This window comes from Macrobrachium nipponense, chromosome 24, assembly GCF_015104395.2.
Source record: "Macrobrachium nipponense isolate FS-2020 chromosome 24, ASM1510439v2, whole genome shotgun sequence".
In the NCBI taxonomy this organism is placed as follows: domain Eukaryota; kingdom Metazoa; phylum Arthropoda; class Malacostraca; order Decapoda; family Palaemonidae; genus Macrobrachium; species Macrobrachium nipponense.
The window spans coordinates 53,710,539-53,725,276 of NC_061091.1; the positions used below are offsets into that span (position 1 = coordinate 53,710,539).

A 14,738-nucleotide genomic window follows, 5' to 3' on the forward strand; every position below is an offset into this window, starting at 1 on the left:
GTGATGTCACCATACGAGAGGAAAATTAAGATTGGCTGCAGTGGCTTGACAGAAGAGGTTTTCCCATCTGATGACAGCTGGTGTTCGTGTCCAGAGATGATAGTGCATCCTTGGCAATGGAAGTGGCACCCTGTTAGGCATCCCTTGTCTTCCGGCAGCACTTGTTGTAATGTCCGTTTGTTGCAGTGGCAGCACTGGACTTGTTTGACAGGCACCACTGTGCCTTGGCCCAATGTTCCTTGTGGGCACTGTTGCTGTAGGTGCTGTCTGCTGCTGCACGCTTCTCTGTGGATCCGTGTGTGTCGTTGCATGACTGGCATGAAACACCGATGGTGTGGTATGGGTGGCATCATTTCCATGTTTATTCTGGTTCCTGTAATTTGAGAGGGCAATGCACAAATTGCAGAAGTGGCCTTCCTGGTGGCCTCATAGGTGCAACACATTAATAATAACCCATAGAGGGGTTTTGGTGTCAAGGCTTTTAAGTTTCTTAGTTCTTCATCCCTGACTCCCATGAGGACCATCTTCATATGGGTTGGTTGACACACTGAAGATCTACTGGGACAGTTGTATACTTTATCTGCAGTGTTCTTGAGTCATGTGTAATAGTCTGAAAAAGACTCCCTCTTACTCTGTGCAGGTGAGCGGCTCCTACAACTTGGATTGTCATTGCAAAATTTCTTGAAGGGCATCCAAGACTTCGTCGACTCTTAATCCAGTGTTAGGGTGTGCTCGAAGATCCTTGGTCTCTCTAGGCAAGACACACCCTTGTGGGTTATTGTTTCTTTCTAGGTAACTTGGGCATGTCCACCATGACTGAATAATCGTCCCGTCGATGTCACCATTCCTGAATAATTTGAAACATTGCATATGGATAAAGGTGGGGTTGTGTTCTATGCAATTGCTTTCTGTGGGGGTGGTACTGACAGGGTAGCTGCACCCTCCGGTGGTGAAGTGGGAGCTGCAGGTGTCAAAGGAGGCTGGAGCTTCCTGTGGTTGCTTGTTGGGGGGAGGGGGGAGCTAGCATTTGCAGAAGGTGCTGTAGCAGTCTGCTTCTTGTTCCCAGCGAATTTTGCTCTCCAGACTGTCGTTAGACCTTATTTCTTCTTGTTTTCTTTATCTCTCCTTGCTTGGTCTTCTCTGTTCCTCTTGTCTGATCTTGGCATGATCCTCGATCTGTGATTTCTCCAGGTATTGTATGTGAGAAAGGAAGTCAGCTAGATTGTGGTATTTTCATCCGAGGATGGAGAGCAGGTGGGGACTGTGGACGGTAGACAGGGTCTTGTGAACATGATGAATATGAGCCACTATATGTCTAGGGATTGTGTCTAGCTTAGCAGCTAAAGAGGAAGCAGTGCAGCTCTTTAGAACATATCCTTCTTCTGAAGGACCGTTAATACAGTGCATTAGGTGAATATTAGTCTTTTGAAATACTATTAGCAATTTTCTCTCGTTGCTTTGCTTTCCATACAGTGTAGTATTACTTTTTTAAAGCCAAGCTAATGTGACCCTTATCCCACACTCTCAACATTCACAACACTACAAATGCTAATAAAATAGTATACTTCAGTGTGACACAAAAAGAGATTATAGTATGACAGTATATCCTAAGGCCTCGTTCACACAGTCAAGCTTTGTCGAAGAACTTGCTCGATGTGACGTCAGAAGTGCACATACAGCAGGAAAAGTTCTGACATTCCCCACCTCTGATGTCATATCGAACATAGTTCGTCAAGTTGTGGACAGGGATTAACAGTTATTGTTTGTTTTAGTTGAACCAAATTAATTTTCCAAAATTGAATGGATTGAATATTGTTAGGCAAAATATTTTCTATCAAACTATTGTATGGCTAGGTCAACTTCACTTGTAAAATGAACAAATAAATTTGTTAATTATCAATTATATGTACTTGATAAATTTGTATCAATTTATCATGACTTTATCTTGCAGTAGTGAGCCAAATTCTTATTCAATTTTACTACAGGAATAGAAAGTTTTAATATATTTTACATTTTACTAGCCACAAATAATTTATGCAAGAAAAAAGAAAACTTTATTTACTATTTATTTATTGTTTTCAGGTGGATCTGAAGGTGGACACTAAGTTATACTAAGGAACCATATCCTGAAAATTAAAAAAAAAAATCATTCCCACAATTAGTTTGAGAAAGCATCCATATGTAAAATGTGTTATCACCTTCATTATCACATCATTGTTCATGAAACTTCATTTCATTATCAACATATTCATTCGTAGATATTTGAAGTTATCTGTACAATTGTAGTATTGTCATCTTTTGTACCCTTACTAACATATATTATATTTTGAGTTCATATAGCTAATAGTAATCATAGTGTTGTCCTAGATTTTATATATTTGTATCGCTGTGACTAACAGTTTCTAAAACTGACAAGACTTTCCCTTCATCCTTTGTCCATTATAAACAGCAACATCTCACTAATATTGTAAGTCCCAGGACAGCAGAACATCTGCATCTGTAGAGGTTTGGAAAAATGTGTCAGTATTAGATGTAGTGTAATTATGGATATGGAATGATGTCCAAGTTCTCTATTTAAAAAATCAGTTGTCAGTGTTGATTGTGTGGTCCATTATATTTCTTTAAGTAATGTGTGTTTGAAGCTAAGTTCCTATCCACAAATCAAAATATGTATGCTGGTTTTAATTTGAAAATTTACAAGTAAGTAGCCTCTAAAGAAATTACAATTAAGTAGTGGCTTACTTAGTATTTCATAGACAAAATTGGGAAAAAGTCATATCTTCAAGGAAAGATGTGGAAATTTTAAAAAGTAACATGTATGAGTGATGTAACATTATTAAGCATATTGTTGGGAATCCAATTGAACTTGAGAAACAAAAGTTTTACAAATCGGATAAGTGACAATTGTACTCAACTACAATATGATGAATCTCAATGACAAACTACTTTGATGCTAAGGTCCTGAGTTTTGTGACCTCACCAGGACCTTTGTGCTCAAGTAATTACTATATTATCAGTGGAATGCCAAGATATCTGCTGCTTATAAAATTAGCAATCTTTACAAGTCAGAAATATTGTTTACCCGTTGACAATTTGAATACAGTCATACAGCATGAACGGCCATTTCTTGGGTTAAGAAATTAAACAGTAAATTTAAGTAAATTGTTTTCAATTTTCATTGTTCACTTCACTTTAGAGGAAGAGGCAGATTCTCATAATTAAATATCCAAAGCTTGAACTGTCTGAAAGCATTTTTTGAAAGATTTAATTCATGCTTCCAAAATCTTGCGCATTTGAGTTTGTAAATTTAAATTTGTTTACCAATATGAGTTTCAATAAGCTGAACACTAAGAAAATTATTAATCGGCAAATAATTAAGTGCTTCCTTAACTTAGGGCAAATTGATCTTGCGGTGCTTTTTCAGTGCTGTTAACAGTGTTTTACAGCGCCATTGAGTGTACTAACAGCAAGAATAGGCATCATTTTAACTGTGCTTATGGCGCTGTAACTTGATCAAGTTATGGTGCTATGAGCACTGTTAAAGCAAAGGAGTCGCTTACTGCACGGCGCTGGAATGGATCCCCTGCCGTAGGTTAAGGACGCACTACAAAAAAATTATAGTCACAAGGAAAATACCATAGTAAATGGTTAGCAAATCAGCCTCTTGAAAAACATGCATTATGGGTAACTTTTAAATTATCATCATAGGGAATCAAAATTTTTACAGTAAAATTGTGTACATCTTGATATTAATAATTTTGTTACATCTATCAGCTGGCTGTATTACTATTTCGTTTTCATTCTAATCAGTTATCAACTAATCAATGTTTTAAAATAAAATTTATTTAATCAATGTACATTCAGTAATTAAACTTGATAAGGCATTCACATCCATACCAAATACTAGCCAGAGTCTTATTAATATGAAACTCAATATTATGTCAAAACTAGGAATGATAGTATGTAATCTATTTTATAGTTTTAAGGACTTTCCCAATGTTAAACTAAATCTGTCTTGGCTTACAACCTTTGGAATATTTATTCAGTGAGGTGAGTTATCTCATTTGTGAAAAACAAATAAATTTATTGTTTTTAGATCTTTAAGAGATTTATAAAAAAATGCAACAAGAAATCAGATTTGGGCTGGAAGAGGCCTGTATATTCTTACCAAGAAATTAGCCTATCACTGTATTGAAATAAGCTGTTCATGGTTTGTCTAAGTACATATTGTACACCACTTTTAGACAAAATTTGTAGGAAATGCTTTGTTCTCATCTACCCACATTTGAAAGGATGTGTGAGTTGGAAAGTGGATGTAAATACAAGACAGAAACAAGCATAAGAATGAACTTGATGATGAGTAACAGTGTGGTGACTGACAACTGATTATCAACCATGGCAGGGTTTAATAGACCTAATTGACATTGAAAGTGATTTTGTAGTGTACAGAAAGATATTTGTATAAGGCCTACATATTCTGCTTGCTTTGTTGCTGGAGGTGTGGTTCATACTAATATTGAAAATGAAGTGCCATAGAGAAACCAGGGTCGTGTAAATTAGGTTCATGTTAAGTCTTAGAGGGTATCTGCAAGAAAAATATATTAGTAAACTGTATAATCCAAAAGTTTGCACAAAAATAATACATTAATGTAAATGTAAATTGTGATATATATTGGATCGCATGCTCTTCTTTGTAACTAAAAATTTCCATTTAATATTGTCCCTTTACGCAGTGCAGAGGAGCAGTATCCTAAAAATATGAGAATTTATAAATATCATTCCCAAAATATACAAATGTACAAAAGTATTGCATGTTGAGTGTAAAATGTGTATTGTAGAACTTTTTTTTTTCTTTGCCAAACAATTCAAATCTTGTAAAATATGGTTTAGGTTTAAACAAACTTCACATCACTGCTAAAGTGGTCTCCCCACTGAAAATAGGCTTTCATACTCTTAAAAGTAATTTTTGCCAAAAAAAATTTATCCAAGGGCCCAAAAATTACAAGTAACATTAAATCAAATGTGACAGATGACGGACTATTTAAACTTCATTGAAATAGTGGTAGTCACGTCCCTGTTGATGATCAAATTCGTTTTTTGGGAGCAGCTTGGATGAAAAATACTTTGATTTCTTTCCTTCATTTTGGTTTTCATTATAGTCTGCTAAACAAAATAATTATCATGTAATAATCATAGGTCAAAGTGTAGAATTTGTGTGACAATTATATTTTGTGGCTTGTAAGGGGATTTACTCCTATTCATCTGTGGTATATTTTCTTGACAGTCTGTCCTTGAGCTGAGAGTTCTTCATTGGCAGTCATTCATATTGTACTGGAGTGCATTGATGAAGTGCAGTGAATTACTCTTATCCTATCAATTTCAGGGACATCATCTAAATTGGTTCACTCCTCCTCCTGGGAATCTTGATAATACAGCGAGAAATATTTTTAAGTGCCATTTATTTTGCAAATACAGTACATAAATATACTATGGACTGTTGAAATGTTTAAAGCTGTGTATGTGGTTAGGGAATTTTGTCATTCAATTGTTTTATTCCACTTGCTGTACACTTCTGAAACCGTAAAACTTTACAGAAAAGAGAGTATGGAATCTGGAAGAAGTGACTTTTTATAGTCCATGGTGGATCTGCCATTATGTAACCCCATTACTATTAGTGAAGTAGCAATTGTATTGTCTAAATGTACAAACAGCTTTATACTGTTTTTAGTGCATTATTAGTACATTCAAAAAAGCATTAATTAGGCTATAATCCCAAAGCATTTATTTTGATGTAGAAGTTTATGTCAAAGACAACCATCTTCCTCTTTAAAAAAAAAAGTATGGTAATATTTGCAAATGGAAATCCATATCTGTAAATAATTGCACAGGTCTGTTATTTCTAATAGGACAGCTCTGATGTTAAATGGACTTCAGTGGTTATCTACAATAGCAAGAACTTGAAAGAAGGATAAAAAATGTTATTATTTTAAATTAAAAATTAGGTGAATCTTAAATGATTAAGAATTACATTTTAAAAGTCTTGGTGTATGGATGACTTTGTAATAAGTACCTGCACACCAGTTTGCACCATTTCATGAAACTTGAAAATGTTTTAATGAAACATTTGTTGACCATAGTGATTTTCATAATACAAATACAGTACTCTGGACAATAAATTTTAGGTTACACTGATAAAAAAGAAGACCAGTTCAAAATAATGAAATGACAATCTAGAATTTACATATAAATGCTATGGTTTTGTATAGAATACTACAACCTAAAATAATCGGTTTTTGCTCAACAAATTTTTTATGATAATATCACATATCCTTTTATTAAAGTTCATAATATGATATTAACCATGCCTCCCCCCCTCAAAACCCTATGGTAAAACTGTATTGAAGCTTCTACAGTTTATATAATTCAAACTGAGAAAAGGTTTTTTTTACAGTGAGGTATGCCTAATGACAAAAACCAGGACTTAAAATCCCATCTTGCTGTTATATTGTTCAGTTTGTAACTTTCTTGCAGAACAGAATTACAGCTTGAACATGTTAATGAGAACTGTCAGCTTGTAAACCAAGTAGAAATGGTTTTGAACAACTATAATGTCTACCCTTGCCTAGTCATGATTTTACTTCAATTTGGTACCATCTTTTCTTGATTTTCTTTACTAAAACTTCATTTTGCCATCCAAGTTGGGTAGTTTGTTTTGTTTGTATAGTGTTTTTACGTTGCATGGAACCAGTGGTTATTCAGCAACGGGACCAACGGCTTTACGTGACTTCTGAACCACGTCGAGAATGAACTTCTATCTCCAGAAATACACATCTTTAACACCTCAATGGAATGCCCAAGAATCAAACTCGCATCCACCGAGGTGGCAGGTCAACACCATACTGACTAGGCCAATGAGTCACTTTCCAGGTTGAGTAGATAGCCTAACCTTCCTTCAGGTCAAAAGCAACAAGCAATTTTCACATGCTTATTGATATTATGAAACAGTGTATCAAAACAGCCATATTATTAACGTTTAACATGAAAACAATGAAGTGGGCTGAAGTATGCCTTAGTGAATTACTATTGTACTGTCTACATTGCATGATGTCAGGTCCCATATATGCAATGGTAAAATGCAAACACGCTTAATGCTTCCTGGACTGTCAGTCGCTTATCACAGACTGCTCATAAAATATGTATTTTCCCTCTTGCTGACACCCTGGATGACTTGCACTATGATTACCACTTGAATTGTTTTATGCCTATGGAAATTAACTCCTTTATTATTGTTACATGAACAATTGTGCCCTCTAGTTCAATTTTCTTCTTTTCCCAGAAAAAGATTTTGTAGTATGTTGCTTTGTTAAATTCCTATAGATGGTGCTCCTTTACCACAAGTTATGTTGTAATTCTCTAATACCTTTAAAAATGTGTTATACTTTGTAAAGATAGTAGTTATATAATTGCAGATCTAATTAATTGTTAAAGAATAAATAACTTTAAGTTTACATAAAATGACTTTTCATAAGTATGGGTAAAACCTTTGTATGAATATTCTCTTTAGAAACTACTTTTATCTATTTTTATCCACGATTCAATTTGAAATTTATTGCAATTGAGTGGAACTTGCATTTGTACCATCTTGGTTGTCATGGGATCCACCCAATATGATACATATTATGGTAGTACCTGTAAAACAGATTGTAATCAAGGGCACTGCATATTCCTCCTAAATCAAAATTAGTCTTCTTTTGAAAACACAAAAATGAAAGGCTAGTAACTGGGAGCCTACCACACAAATCAAGTGGTCAGTAAAATCTATCTGAATCTGTAATTTAAATATTTACCAGACTCCTGAAATTTGTAAATATACTAATTTATTATCAGTGAATTTTACTTATGCCACACTGAGAAGATTCTGGCGAGGTTCCTCATTCATTTGCAGATCCTGTGGCTACTATACAGTACTAGTGTTCCAGATGCTCTGAAAAACAGCACAAAGTCATGCATTACTTGTGAGTAAAATTTTCTGATGTAATGTATTTGCTTCCTTACAAACACTGCCCTGTTGAAATGAACTAATATAAGTTGGTTTTCACATATAATTTTGAAATCTAGAGAAAGTGATAATACTTAGAGCATTATTTTTCAGTAGTTAATGGAAGTCTTGTAATAGCAATTAAGTCGGTTAGTGTAAACTAAGGAATAGCCTGAATTTTATGTCCTATATACTGGTTGTCCTTTAAAAGCTCTATCTGAAGGATTTTAAACCCTGTCAGCCTGATTTTTAATAACTTTATTTCCCAGTGTTTGGTCTGGAAATAATGATAACAATTGTCACCAAGTCAGTCACTGATAAGATGGTCATGATTTTTCTCCTTTGGTAAAATCATAAGCAGTTGCATTTTTTGTGGCTAGTTCTATCTTACATGTTTAGATGGAATTAGTCAGTGTAACTTTTACATGCTTTCATGCCAATGGTAAAAAGTACATTGCCATTATAATTGTTAAGAGCTGATTTATAATTTACTGTAGAGAGTATGAATTAACGTGTCGTATTTACTGTGTCAAAAATAAACCAAAAATATATATTTGAAAGTTATTGAAAAAATATATTTTAAGAAATAAATATATACTGTATGCTGTTTTTCATTGAAATGGCATAGCATACCTATAAAATAACTGGTGTTAAGAAACTAACATACCTAAACCCCAAACATATTGACTGATTAAATTGTACAATTTAAGGGAAGACCTGATTTTACCCAACCCCTGTACAAATGGGATCATGAAGCACTGACACTGATAAATATCCTGTCTTCGTACTGGTCACCATTGTCTGATCTATGGATATCTGAACCAGAGGACCTAATCCATAAATACAGATCTACACACAATCAAACATATCTTTAATGACTTTCAAACTTTCATCCAACAACTATTATCCTTTTCTGGAAGAAATACTTGAAATAAATGTAGCCAATTTTCAACTTTTTCAGTTAATTCAGTTATTAAACTTTAGAAGTTGCAGTATAATAAATAAATCTTAAGAAGGGACCCTTTAGGGAAGCTGTATAAGAGTTGGGATTTTTAAATCAACGGTCTGGTTAAACTACACGTTAAGAAGACTGCAAGACACGGGGAATATTCGATTCAGTGGAATTCTTTATACATTTGCATACAAAAGTAAAAGAAAAATATGCCAGATAATTCATTTTCTAAAACAAAATACTTCCTCAAGGAAGGTTATGCACATACATAATGTTCGTTTTCTACCTATTTGATTACATTTAGTGTAACTAAGGTAAAACAAATAAAGGAGCAGCCTACTGTGTAAAGAGCATGATTCAGTCCAGATGTCTCACTTTTTCATAAACCTTTACCTGAAAAAGTGTGAAAAACAACTACCCTATTACTGGAAATGGTGTAACAAAAATACAATACTAGATGGTAACGTCCTACTTTGGGGGGGTGGGGGGAGAGTTGTCTTCTTGCCTGAATGGATAAAAGACTTGAAACATGATTCTGATACCACTGCCTTTTTATACAAGCTAAGGTGAGAATCCAGACTGAACTATCATATATATTACTACAGTAGAGTAAAAGGCAATTAACCAAACCATAGAGTCAAACTTGAAATATATATATATATAGCAAAAGCAAAGATCGGTATACCAATATTGGTGAAGGGGCTCCGTAAATTAGACTTTAAGCTTAAAACTACTGTCTTCTAGATGACAGAATAATTTTACAATGCCTCAGCTTAATGAAGATGACAGCTTTTTTTTAAAACAAACAATTGAGTGTAAACATGCAATATTTAAAAATAAATAAATAAATACTTAGCTTACCACTACTTTGAGGGTCTAATTATACATATTCCATGTCCCTTATTTCCCTTGCTGCTTGTTTTTCCAAGGCCTTCTGGGATGACACTTGCCAATTTCACCCTTCAAATGATGCAATACAATTATTAAAACATTGCATTGCTCTTGCCAGTTATAGCAATTTAACAGTAACTGGGATTATAGCAAATATGGTGTAAACAGAAAAACTGAAACAGATAAAGAAAGGAGAATATGCTCCCTAAACTGCACTGGTTTTGTACAGCAACCTGTTATCACAAGTTTTTACTTTGGGAGTTTTAATGTTACCTAATAAATAAAGACACCAACACCGTGTTGTCACACTTGACAAATGGGCAAATGAAAAACTAGTTAAACCAGGGTTTGTTACACACAAAGAATTATTATCTTTTAAGGGCGTAAATTATTAGTACGGGTATTTTCTGTTTTCAACAAGCAGTAATACACATATTCACTTGAATATTGCTGTAAATATGAATATTATTTAAAACAGTATGTAGTACTACATTGTAGGCTACAGCTACTTCTAAATTATTTGGTCTTAAAATTATTATATGCCATAAGCTTAATGATAACGAAATTTATTTTAGATTACTTACGGTAGATTGATTGTTGACAAAATAAAACACGACACTTGTGCTTTTCCTCGGAATTCAGTATACGAGGGTCAAGATTAACATCATTTTTAATTTATATGAATAAAGTACGAAAAATCAAGTCTAGGCTACTACCTACAGTTGATCGCTACACCTGAAATACGTTGCCCGAGGGGCGTGTGAGGGCTAATAGATTGGTAAAATGACGTATAATTTCTATGCTTCGACGAGTCATTTTAGTCACCAGTTTCCAAGAATGGACAACGAAATGTTATTTAACAAAAACACGCGAAGAAAATTATATTACAGGGAAGGAAAATTTAAAGAATAAGATAGAAAAAAAAGGATCAAGCCTCGGCTCCTAGAACTGATGTTTATAAGAACAGAATGAAACGGAGGAAAGAAAAACATGCGATTGGCCCCGGCCCTACTCTGACGTCATTGTGACGTCAAGAAGGGTGCTTCGTCAGTCCTATAACTCCTTGGCCTATTGTTAAGATTCACATTTTATCGTCTGGAAAAAAGTGCACCGGTGATTTCTTGAAGATGAAGTAAATAATGTACTGACGTATGCAAGATTAGGAATTTAATATAAAATTTAATGGCGTAATTCATCTCGGAAGTTATTAATTTTATATTATTATAATTATCAGTTACCAGTAATAGTAGTATTACTATTGTAGCTGGCATCGTTACACACAGACAGAGAGAGAGAGAGAGAGAGAAAATGTGCGATATACAGTAACCTAGCATATTCCTAAAATACAGAGTTGCTTTTAATTCCCTTGCCAATCATAGAAGACCAATACACCTTATATGTATATGATTTAATTTCTGACTGAAAAATACGCCGCATGATTTGATTTTATGAAATGATGTTTGCCAAGTGTACGTACAGAAGGGTTGCGGGGTGCGGTTGTAGTGGTTGACGGCAAGACGTCGAGGATCCAGAAAATGACGGAACTGGGTTAGTCCCCCCCCCGTCTACTTTTGCGTAGAGGAAGCGGGGAACGGAGGGAAAAGAAACATAATGGATTTTACGGGATAATAGAACGAAGAACATCGCCACGCAAGAGGCAACCTTCACCTACAACCCCTAACAATAATTTAGATACTAAATTTTGTTGGCTAGGGTTGTAAAATTGGCCATCATTGATTATACTAACAAGTCCAAGAAATTAAAAGATGGGGTTAACAACCCGATCTTGCGAAAACACACTCATTTGATAATTATGATCCGAGTGATGGTCAAGACTAGCATGGCCCTTTTACAATAAACAACAATAATTAGTGCTAGCTAGATGCAGCCAGGAAGACTCCAAAGCGCTGTAGTATTAAAGAGCCACATCTGGAGTCGTTGGAAGCATTTATGAAATTATCAACCTTACGAGTTTAAGAACAGTTCAACTTCAATTTTCTCGTTGAACGAGGTCATGTTAACATCAGGTTTCTGCGTATCTTAGTCTTTGCGTTCGACTTTAACTGCTGACGTATATAGAATTTAAAGATACAAAGCAGATTAACTCTCCAGATTTCTGGTGAATATCATTACGCATGTACTTGTGCCAGAGACATCCCACAGGCTTATTTCCTTCTGCTACCCTATTTGCTAATAATACCAAAGAAAGATTCTTGTGAGAGAGAGAGAGAGAGAGAGAGATGCGGTTATTGGTTAATCAAGACTGCCCGCTTTCATATCTAATCAGGCCACTGCACTGTCTTATTTGCTGCTCGCATGCCAAGCCTCATTTTCTTCAGCGTTTCGTTCGCTCCCTGAACATTCAGCAGCACTAAAAATCATCCCCCATGTTGCCACCTGCCATTATCATTCGGCTATTAAATTTTCACTTTTTTCCACTATAAACAATTAAGCGACGGTTATTTGTTCCCCTACTCCAACCGGATCTATCCCTTTCCCTTGGAGAGAGAGAGAAAAGAAATGCTTAAACGGCAACGCACACACCTCCGTGAAGACTTCAAGATCCACAATCCATACTCTCTAGATCTTGCCCTGGAGAGCCTAGACAATGAGCCTTAAGTCAGCTATGTGCTCGCTTAATTGGATTTTTTTTAATATTCATGAGAAATAATATTACTCGTCAGCCAAGAGTAAAATGTCAAATACACTACAGTTGCTCTATCCATTTCTATCACCTTAGTATTAATAAGAGATTTGCAATGCTGGTACTCTGGGATGAAACAGATTTAGATTTAACTAATGCAGAAGAGGAATTTGGAGTGAATCAGTAGGACTAATTATGCAATTTTTACTGCTTTAAGCTTACAGCAACTTAATGAGAATTTATTTGTATAGGTCTTGTCACACTCGTTATTGCATATGGGTCTCCAAGTATACAATAACATTAGACAAGGAAGCCTAACTATTAAAGAAGTTTATTTCTTTACTGAGAACCCTTTATAAATATAATTCATACGAAGGATAATATTAGCAATTTATTTAAATACTCTTTGGTCATAAACTTGACTGTCCTGACCGTTTTCCCAGTATTAATAAAATTATCACGGAAATATTTTTACGTTAGTTATAAACTAATTATGCCTGTAAGTTTCTTATCCTAGTATATGCCGTGATAAAGGAATTTCATGCTTCTGAACGAAACTCTTGAAACAATCAGAAATGTTTCGAGAGAGAAATCTATATATGCTACAGGAGACAGATTTTTCTTAGTGTTTCTTAGTGTTGAAGTGAATTATATATTATGATTTCAGTAGATGAAACCTATCCACATGGAACAAACATGCGGGTCATTGACTTGAAATTCAAGCTTCAAAAGAAGGTTGGTTTCAACCTCCCACCGCAGGCTCCGCACTGCAGCAGCAACCGACCATGATACTGGCCAGTGCAATTTGCACGAATCCGCGACATCTGAATGGCATTCCACGACACTAACCACTATACCAACGGACCAGCAATAGTAGACAAATGTTTAATGCACAGTACTTTTCGACATATTAGACTGCACATTTTCTGATGATAGAAGAAAAACGAAAAAATTGCCCCTGTTCCTATAGTTACAGAACGCTGCACTACGGATTCGGTCTACAAATTTTGTGACTCGTCATACAAGCAAATCACCGTGTTGGCGCAAGTCCAGCTTAAACTCCCAAGGACAAATTTGTAATTGTTGATGCATTAGACTGCATTCATGTTTAAAACTCAGTACATGCACAAGACACGCACACTTGGCAAACACTTTCTCATTGAATGCGCATATGAGCCTCAGTAAAATCACCAAAACCAAATAACATGACACCAACAATGGGAGCTTAAGCTCTGTTGAATATAGAATTTAGGCCACAGGCCAAGCAATAGGACCTATAAGGTCATTCAGGGCTGAAATGGAAATTGGCAGTAAAAGGTTTGAGAGGTGTAACCGGAGGAAAACTTCGCAGTTGCACTATGAATCAAGTGTTAGGAGAGGGTGGAAAGTAAGATGAAGAAAAAGAATTTGAAAGGAGGTACAGTAAAAGGAAGGAAAGTGGTTGTAGCTAGGCGCCGAAGGCACGCTGCAAAGAACCTTAAGTAATGCTTACACTGCACCGCATGATGTCCGCTGACTGCACTAACCCCCCTACGAGAACGGGAGCTTTAAAATGATCTGCTTTGTCAGATTCAACAAAGAATCTGCTCTAGAGATTGTCTTTTCTCGAGCGATAAAATAGGGTTACTTACAGTTCTGGACATGCAATTGTGGTTAAAAATACAAATTCTACACACCTCAAGTGATCGTGTTTGTTGCCAAGATAGACCACTGATTAAACTCAGAGAACTTACAGTACAATTACACGAACCGAAACTGGCCACTGCAACCACCTATCTCAACCAGAAAGACCTTTTTTTTTTCCCCCAACCGCCGTTTCCCAAGTCTCAACAACTCCTTCAGCACTTCTTCCTCCTGCCTCTTCACCTCCTCCTCATTCTACAAATACATTCTACAACTACTACAACTTCTTCCTCAAACCACAGCTATAGAGAAATTGAAAACTAGGCACTAATAAAAATGTCCCCTTCAAAAAATAAATAAAATTAAAAAGAATAAACAAATAAAAACAATCATATCTCCTTTTCCACTTTGAACTAACAACCTCAGGGCGGTTAAGAGTTCTAATAATACAACTCCAATAGTTACTAAGAATTCCAACCTCTGCAAAGCTTACTACTTTGCACTATAAAGCAGCTTTAAACCTTGGCGCTCTGTCGCTAGTCACGAACCATTTAAATATCTAATACGCTGTAATTAAAGCCTCATTTAAG

General features: G+C 35.4%; 1 protein-coding gene and 1 long non-coding RNA gene across 6 annotated transcripts in view; one reads left to right on the forward strand and one right to left on the reverse strand.

Moving 5' to 3' along the window:
- Window positions 1-7,515, forward strand: part of LOC135205638 (zinc finger protein 236-like) — a 104,306-nt gene extending 96,791 nt beyond the window's left edge. For both annotated transcript variants that reach the window (XM_064236449.1, XM_064236450.1), the window contains exon 8: window positions 2,083-7,515. In XM_064236449.1, the coding sequence (XP_064092519.1) occupies window positions 2,083-2,105 (23 nt within the window). In that variant the 3' untranslated portion in view covers window positions 2,106-7,515. The remainder of the gene's footprint in view (window positions 1-2,082) is intronic.
- Window positions 7,516-7,669: 154 nt separating this feature from the next.
- Window positions 7,670-14,738, reverse strand: part of LOC135205640 (uncharacterized) — a 78,366-nt gene continuing 71,297 nt past the window's right edge. For 3 of the 4 annotated variants that reach the window (XR_010312570.1, XR_010312569.1, XR_010312568.1), the window contains 2 exons: window positions 9,852-9,950; window positions 7,670-7,984 (listed from right to left, as the gene is read on the reverse strand). This is a non-coding gene — a long non-coding RNA (uncharacterized LOC135205640). Of the gene's footprint in view, window positions 7,985-9,851; window positions 9,951-10,465; window positions 10,808-14,738 lie in introns of those variants that run through there. The other variant, XR_010312571.1, reaches the window with a different exon arrangement.